This window comes from Otolemur garnettii, unplaced genomic scaffold (genome assembly GCF_000181295.1).
Source record: "Otolemur garnettii isolate 467f Iridium unplaced genomic scaffold, OtoGar3 scaffold00298, whole genome shotgun sequence".
Lineage (NCBI taxonomy): Eukaryota > Metazoa > Chordata > Mammalia > Primates > Galagidae > Otolemur > Otolemur garnettii.
Window position 1 is genome coordinate 701,037 of NW_003852693.1, and position 8,871 is coordinate 709,907.

Genomic DNA, 8,871 nt, shown 5'->3' on the forward strand with positions numbered 1-8,871 from the left:
TCTGGCTTTCCCATCCATCCTGCGCCTGGGCACAAAATTGTCTACTAAGACCACGTGCTCCTTTACCCTACCAGCTGTTGGAGCTGGCAGCTTACTAGGGTTTGTGGCAAGTACACAGGCCACGCCCCAGAAAGACGACCACTTGCCCTTATTGGCCTAAGAGCTTGTCACTCCAATCTGGCTCCCACTCCTGCTAACCATTCACGTAGTTTGGTTGCAGCGTCTTAGTGTGTTTAATGTTGCCAATAACGAGCCTTTTTTTTTTTTTTGAGGAGAGTATCGGTTGTGTTGCATTTAGTTCATTGAAAACTGGATTGCTCTTCTGAGCGGCCACGCAGAGACTGCTTTGGCCTTTTTTTTTTTCCCTGCTGACTGTTAAGATCTCCTGTAAGGAACTGCAACAATGCCCAAAAGAAAGGTAAGTGAAATGGAAAGGCAGAATGGAGATTGGCTGCTGAAATACATATTCTCTAATAGGCAGATTTTTTTTTAAAGCGTTTTGACTTCTAGTTCAATTCTGTGATGTGCTGAAGTGGAAGGGAAGGGAAGCGCAAAGAGCAGTTGGTGTAAGGTTTAGTATGGTCTTTCATGCAACTGGTAGTTCACTTTTGGCGTGTTTTGTTTAAGGGAAAGAATCGCTTGTGAGGTGTCTTCATGCTGAATTACAAACAGCCATAGCGCCTACCTCACTCTCCTTTCCTCTGCTTTTCCTATTGGAGAACACTTTCCCCAACCACACTTCCAGGCACCAGTTTCTTCCTCTGCCTCTGGCTTTTCTTGGGAAACTGTCCTATTTAGGAAAGGAAAGCCACAGCTTTCTTCTGTATTTGCCTTTGTTCTTCCCGTTTTCTTTTTTCTTTTTCTTCCCTCCTCCACTTCTTGTCAGACCAGATGGCTATGCAATGGTAATCCTGTGCCATTAGGCGGCGCAGACTTCAAACTGTCCTAGAGAAAGAAGAGATTCATCGCTTTAATTAGAAACTTCAGGGCTGAGCTGTCTGGCGCTCTCCAAGCTCTTTAGGTAAAGATGGAAAAGTGATAGGGTAACTGAGTTTGATAAACCGTTGTTAACCTTGAAGTAGCATGGATTTGTTTACTTTAGACTTGCAGAATTGACCTGAACTGTTAAAGGGCTCACAGTCTTCTGTAAAACCTCGCTTTACAATTCCTGACTCCTCTCAGAATAAAATAAATTCATGATCGGTTTATTTTATTCCTGCGTCCCTTGAAAGTGAAATCGAAATCTGTTTCACTATTGGCAAAATCATAAAACACTGCTAATGTAAGACATTGTGGATATTTTTGTGTTATTTCTATTACTGTCTGTCTTCCCTATTCCTAGAACATAGGAGTCAGGCTGAAATTTCCCCGTTTTCTGGAGCAGTGTGAATTGCACAATAGCTTGATAATCCCCAGACTAAATGGCTGCTCAGATACTGAAAGCAATCCTTTCTAATTACCAGCCCGCTTCCTGAGACTCCTGACATTGTACTTTTCTAGGTCCGTGTAGTAGGTCTTGGAATTTACAAAACTGACAGCAACCTTGTAGCAGGTAGTGGCGGGAAGTTTTAAAATCCGAAGCCGGCTTCTCGGAATAAAACACTGACGATGTAACAAAGAGCCCCGCCCCCGATAAAGCATTGTGGGGGCTGTAGTTTTTATATGCAAAACGTTGAGAGAATAGTCCAGAGTCTGTGGCGAGAGAAAGATAGCTACAGTTGCACAGCAAACATAAGGCAAAAAAAAAAAACTCGGAAATTGCACGAAGCTCTGCCTTCATTTGGCCCTCCCCGATCCCCTTTATTTGTGGGCTTTAACACTTGTCTACAAAGCAGGTGGATTTCAAAATTAGAATGGTTTTGCCTTAGGAGATGAAATTTGCACAAAAGGATAAAATTGACTATCAGTTGAATAAACTGATAATTTAAATACACTTGAGTATGCACTTGCATCTTTGTGCACATTTGCACATTAATAGAGGACATGGCTTCTATAAAACAACATAGGGATGCTTGAGCAGGAACCCAGGACAAAATCATAAGCAGTTTTATTGCAACTGCAATCCATAGGCAATATTTTCTGATTTAAACGTTTATACCAATGACCTTATTTCTGTGTGTGTGTGTGTGTGTGTGTGTGTTTTTTCCCTCTGTATAGGCTGCAGGTCAAGGTGATATGAGGCAGGAGGTGAGTTTCTTTAGTTTTAGAATATATCAAAAAAAATCCATACATTTTATGAACTGGAAACACTTAGGTAGCAAAAAATAGATGCTGGTCAATGTATTTGTACCATATGAGTACTAATATGATATGCCAATGAGCTCTCTGAAAACTATAGATTTTAAAACTCCAAACTTCTTGGAATTTAAGACTTTATTGTGCTTGTTACTATCTGAGATGAGCTTCTCTCTTTTAAGCAAAAGAATAGTTTTGTTAGTTGGCAAGAAGAGGCTATATTTTCATTTGTAAAAGTGCTCCTTCCTACTAGCCATTGTGTTAATTTAGCCTAGCAACTTAAGGCTAATTTATGATTTTTTTAAAAATTTAGCTTAGTGTATGAAGAGTCCACAACAGGGAGACTCAAATCTTATATTTCTACTATTGTTTTCTCTATGTTCACAATTGTGTTTTTAGTGACAATATGTAGTGTTACACCAAATATTTTCATCACAATAAAAATAATTCTAGTTTTGTGTCATCCTTAATTCTCTTAACTGATTTATTTTTTTGCTTACAGCCAAAGAGAAGATCAGCTAGACTGTCTGCTGTAAGTAGTCCTTTTAAAAAGGAGCCTGAGCTAGGTGAAGTGGCACAGGCCCAGGTGGTTGATCACCTGAACTCAGGAGTTGGAGAACAACCTGAGCAAAAACCAGACCCAGACCCATTCTATACTAAGAAAACTAGCTGGGCTGTAGCACACACCCATAGACCAAACTACTGGGGAGGCTGAGGAAAGAGGATCACTTTAGCCCAAGAATTTGATATTGCTGTGAGCTATGATGCCACCAGTTTTACCACAGGCAATAAAGTGAGAATCTGTCTCAAAAAAATAACAAAATAAAAATTAAAAAATACTACAAAAGCCCATGCATTATGAAATATAATTCAAAAATTCAGGGAATCCTAAATAATTTAAGCTTTATTTTTGAAGTTTTAAGAAATTGACACCAAAAAATGTGTTATTTTCCTAATGTTCAGTTTGAATCATACCCATTTATTTTAATTCAGAGATTGAATGCTATTGTCAGTGTTCTTTCCTTAGATATGACTTCTTATTTTTTCCCCAAAACTTATGTTTTTTTATTCAGATGCCTGTGCCTATTATACCAGAGCTGAAGCCCAAAAGATCATCAACTCCAAGGGTAAATATTCAACTTGGAATGTCGAAAGGAAATTGCTATTCTTCAGAAATAATTTTTGAAAAGGCATACAACATTTTTCTTTATTTTTGATCAGGTATTAATAAGCCATATATTGCAGATAAGCCATTTGGATGAGGAATATTTGTTCCTGTTTTATGATTGTCTACTCTATCTTGGCATTTTTATTGGTAAATACCAAACAATTTCAGTTGGATAGACACATTAAATATAACTGCCTTGGACATCATATAGTCACAATGCTCTTTTCTGAGAAAACAAAGGTAATGTACTCAATATTAATGTGAAACCAATAGAAAAATAACTATATACCCCCACTAGACAAAAACACAAGCATATTAAAGTGGAGGGGGAAGAAATGGGCCAAGAGAAGGAGCCAGGTGAATTGGTGAGTTCTCATCTAATGTTCATAGTATAAGGGTTTGTAGCACACCCCTTGGGTGAAACGCTCATCTATAACTTGAACTTTACCTTAGAAAGGAAAACGATGTAACATAATCATTTGTACTCTCATATTAATCTTAAATTTAAGAAAGAATGTAGGCTCAGCGCCTATAGCTCAACCAGCTAAGGCGCCAGCCACGTACACCTAAGGTGGCGGGTTCGAATCCCCAGCCCGGACCCGCCAAACAACAATGACAGCTGCAACCAAAAAATAGCCGGGCGTTGTGGCGGGTGCCTGTAGTCCCAGCTACTTGGGAGGCGGAGGCAGGAGACTCGCTTGAGCCCAGGAGTTGGAGGTTGCTATGAGCTGTAATGCCATGGCACTCTACCTAGGGGGACAGCTTGAGACTCTGTCTCAAAAAAAAAAAAAAAAAAAGAAAGAGTGTAAATTATAGTAATCAAAGTAGGGCTTTGTAATAATAGTAGTAACTAACATTTAATATTTTTACAGTTGCACAGTGCTTTCACATACATTATTTTTAAATGGTCATAGTTGATTTCATATAGATTTCTATGCTCTGATGTTGTGGCTAAAGACATGGAGAAAAAGGAATAATATCAATAGTAAATTCACTGTTAATTGCTTAATATATAAAAATATTTTAAGGATTGGTTGAATTTATAAAGTCATATGAGGTTAAAGCTATTAAGAACATTAGGTATCACCTAATCCCATTATTTAGTAGCCAAAGAAACTGCATGACTGTCAAGGTGTTCATAAAATGCTTTGAAATCATTGATTAAAAGATATTACTAAAACTAGAGCAATTGCAGTTTTCTTAAGTTACAACAGAAAAGAAAATTTCTTATTTTTTTATCTTTTAAAGTTCGCCATTCTATTCAGTTTATAAGTTGAACAGTAAAGACATCTCATTTTATTTTATAAAGAGAAAACATTGCTAAAACAGGTTCTGTAAAACTAATGTTTAAAAATACTTTACCTTCTTTGGCTCTCTGTTTCTTATGTGTTAAAATAACACATAAAAATAACTTATATTTGTATGGCAATTCACAGTTTCTAAAACATTATCACACATATCTTCTCATTTGCTCCTTATCCCTGTAAAATGGGTGGCATTACTCACTTTTTACATATGAAAAAAACAGCCTCAAAAAGATATATGCTTTTGCCCAAGATAGCATCACATACATGGCATATGTGGAATTCAAACACAGGTTTTCTAGCTCCTTAATCCAATGGACTTTCCACTGTGTGTACAGTTAGGCAAAAGGTTTTGGTAAAAAAAAAATCATGATTTAAGTTATTTAAGTTATTTCAAACTTGTAGACACAAAGATTAAAGCACCTGTATCAACAAGTGCTCTCTTTTAAATATATCAAAATTGATGCTCTAACATAGAATTTCTCTTAATTATCACCAATGGAAACATTAAAATTAACAAAATCTGGTTGCAAATAGCTAGACTTAACAGAGATACCCTAGTCAGAGAGACTTAATTTATAAATCTACTGTGGTGCCTGTGGCTCAGTGGGTAGGGCGCTGGCCCCATATATGGATGGTGGCAGGTTCGAACCCTGCCCCAGCCAAACTTCAACAAAAAATAGCCAGGCGTTGTGGCAGGTGCCTGTAGTCCCAGCTGCTCAGGAGGCTGAGGCAAGAGAATTGCCTAAACCCAGAAGTTGGAGGTTGCTGTGAGCTGTGATGCCACAGCACTCCACCAAGAGCGATAAAGTGAGACTCTGTCTCTAAAAATATAAATAATAATATAAATCTAACCTAATTGGCCTTTGGTAGCCTCTATTTAACATTCTAATTGGTTGTTTTTCATATATATCACTCAACTTAATAGAAAATTTATTTGATTTATATCAGGGGAAATTGTTCATTTTTAATGCTGCTTTAGGTTTATAAGGAAACTGGAAGTATGTGATAATGTTGTTAATGTCATGTTTATGTGTGGTATTTCAGTAAATTTTTAATGAAAACTGGTAAAATAATTTTGTCCATTTAATTAGTACAGCATTTAAATTCTGTATTTATTTATTTTTCATATTTCTCACTAGAAAATAAAGACAAAAAATGATTCAGTGGAAAAAACCACAGATACAAGTATCAAAGCAGTCCCTGAAACCAAGCAAGAAGAGGTTGTTAAAGAAGAATACAACAGTGAAAATGGAGAAGCAAAAATCATAGAGGTATCTTACAATATTAACAAATCTTTTCATTTGAAAGTTTAACAATGTGTACAACTGAAAGTCTTATTTGCCTTTTATTTTAAAGGTTGAGAAACATTAAATGAGTAGTTGTTCTATAGTATAATAGTATCTAAGGGAAAAAGAAAATTAATTTTTAAAATGACAGTTTAAATATACTACTAGTGGGATCAGTGGCTTTGGATTGCTATCACTAGGACAATGCCATTGATCAAGTGATCATAACTTAGTATTAACATAATGACCCACTTACTAAATGCAGACCAGTCCTATTCCTCTTGTCAGCATGTAGGCTATTTGTAGCCTCCTTTCTGAGAACATATGGTTCTTTTATTTCTTCTACAGATGGGAAAAATATATATGTGTGTGTGTGTGTGCATGCATGAGTGTGTATGTTTTTAATAGGTCTGGGTTTGCATATTTAATGCGTACAACAATTCTAGGTATTGTAGTAAAACACTGAAAATGTGCAATAGTGACCAACTCTACAAACCAAACCTGTATGTCTATGGCAAATATGTTATAAGTGATCTTATGATGTCTAATACAGGACTTTACAAGTAATTTAATAAAAACCCCAGTCCAGGCACAGTGGCTCAGCCTGTAATCCTAGCACTCTGGGCTGATAAGGCAGATGGATTGATTGAGCTCGCAAGTTTGAGACCAGCCTGAGCAAAAGCAAGACCCCGTTTCTACTAAAAATAGAAAATCTGAGGCAAAAGAATCACTTGAGCCAAAGCTGGAGGTTGCTGTGAGCTATGACACCACAGTACTCTACCCCGGGCAATAGCTTGAGATTCTGTCTCAAAAAATAAATAAATAAAATTAAAAAATTAAACCCCCAAATCTCATTCTTATAGATGACAAAATGTGTTACTTTCCCAAGGACTATATTTTGTCTATGTGCATGATCCTTATAGATAATTTCTTATATATAATACCTCTATGTTCTTTATGTATTTACTTTGTGCTTCCTCATATTTAGAATGAAAATTATTTACACAAGTTTTTCTTAATTTATTGTTTATAACATCTATTTATGGGTATTTGTATGGAGATATTTTAATTAATGTTATTTCTTAGAATACTTTCCTCATGATATGATATTTTTGAGGCATTTTCCAAGGGGAAGACTATAGCTTATAAATGAAATACTATTTTTCCCATAAAGAAGACATAATGTACTCTAAATATTTAGGGGATACACATCCAAATTTACAAAGAATATCTCTTTTTTATTCACTGTACATGTAGGCACCAGCTTCTGAAAAAGAAATTGAGGAGATAGAAGAAGAAAAAACTGAAGATGTTGAAGAAGAGAGAAGAGAAAAGAAAGAAGCAGTGGCCCCAGAAGGAAAAGAAGATCAGAAAGGAGATGAAGAAAGTAAAAGCAAAGAAGAAGAGAAAGGAGAAGATGAAAAAGAAGACAAAAATGAAGAAGGTAAAGAAGAAGGTGGAAAAGAGGACAAATATGGAAATAAGAAAGGAGAATGTGGTAAAGAAGTCAGTAAAGAGAGTAAAGATGGAAAAGAAGGCAAAGATAAAAAAGAGAGAGAAGACATAAAAGAGAAAGGAGATGGAAAACAGAATGAAGACAAAAAAGAGGATGAAGATGTGAAAACAGACAGAAAAGACAAAGGAGATAAAAAAGAGGAAAAAGATGGAAAAATCAAAGAAAACGATGAAGAGGAAGATGGAAAGGAAGAAAAAGGTGGAAATGAGGAAGAGGCTGGAAAAGAAGAGGAAGAAGGAAAAGAAGAAAAAGAAGGAAAAGAGAAAGATGGAAAAGAAGAAAATGGAAAAGGAGGTGGGAAACAGAGAGAAGATGAAAACAAAGCTGAAATTGGAAAAGAAGCCAAAAAAGAAGAGCTTGAAGAAGAAAATGGGGAAAAGACAAGTCTCTGAGTATTGTTTAAAATGCCCTATATAATTTCATAATTTGGTAATATGTACCTTCATGTTTTAATGTTAATAGAGATAAATATTTTTATCAAATATTTTATAAACACGATTTTTCTTTAGAAAAAAATTACTTTCAGAACATCTTCATATTGATTATTAATTAGCCACAAAATTCCTAATGTGAAACCTTTGTAAACTTTGTAATTATAGGAGTGGAATATATGGAAAAAATATGATTTTAACTTTTGTCAGTGAATTTTGTTTTTTTGTAAGTTATGTATTAAATCTTTGAATTTTAATTTTACTCCTATACATGGGATAATTTTACAAATTGGAGGATCCCAAAGGAAAAAGTTTCATCCAGCATTCTTGTGGTTCTCTGGGTTGCTATATAAAGGGTGATCTATTTTCATGTAATACTAATAGTGACACTTACCTTTCCCAAATATAACTTTATTATTGCCTTTGGAAAAAATAAAATTGTATTTCCATTTTTAAAAAGAAACACTAATGTTTCAGATGGATAGTTTTGATTATTTGTGTATGCACAAAATTTTACTGAATTTGATGTATCTTAATAAAAAAGATTCTTCAAAGATAATTGAGATTTGTTATATTTTTAAAAATGTAGTTAGACGAATATTATGCTCTATTTTTTTATTATAATATTTATGAAAACATTTACATTTTTTGCTGAGATAAAATTGACACTAAGTTCACCATTTTAATTATTTCAAAGTGTACAACTCATTGACTTTTTGGTATATTCACAATGTTGTGCCCAATGTCTAATTCCTGAGCATTTCCATCACCCAAATAAGAAAAAATATACCAAATAGCAATCTCCCCCTATTTCACTCCAGCCAATCCCTCACCCTCTAGTTCTGGCATTCACTAATATGCTTTCTGCGTCTATGGGTTTGCCTATTCAGGACATTTCATACAAGTGGAATCAAACAATAAATGTGTG

The 8,871-nt window shown here is 35.1% G+C and overlaps 1 protein-coding gene across 1 annotated transcript; it reads left to right on the forward strand.

Moving 5' to 3' along the window:
* The first annotated feature begins 357 nt into the window (after positions 1–357).
* HMGN5 (high mobility group nucleosome binding domain 5) lies at positions 358–7,904 on the forward strand. The gene is made up of 6 exons (XM_012813754.1): positions 358–418; positions 2,158–2,187; positions 2,738–2,767; positions 3,309–3,362; positions 5,850–5,981; positions 7,254–7,904. The coding sequence occupies exons 1-6, from the start codon at positions 404–406 to the stop codon at positions 7,902–7,904; spliced, it is 912 nt and encodes a 303-aa protein (XP_012669208.1). The 5' UTR covers positions 358–403.
* Positions 7,905–8,871: the final 967 nt, after the last annotated feature.

Coding starts and splice junctions, on each gene's coding strand:
- HMGN5 (XM_012813754.1), top strand. Junction 2,768..3,308: donor GATCAGCTAGACTGTCTGCT/GTAAGTAGTCCT, acceptor TTTTTTATTCAG/ATGCCTGTGCCTATTATACC. Junction 5,982..7,253: donor GAGAAGCAAAAATCATAGAG/GTATCTTACAAT, acceptor CTGTACATGTAG/GCACCAGCTTCTGAAAAAGA.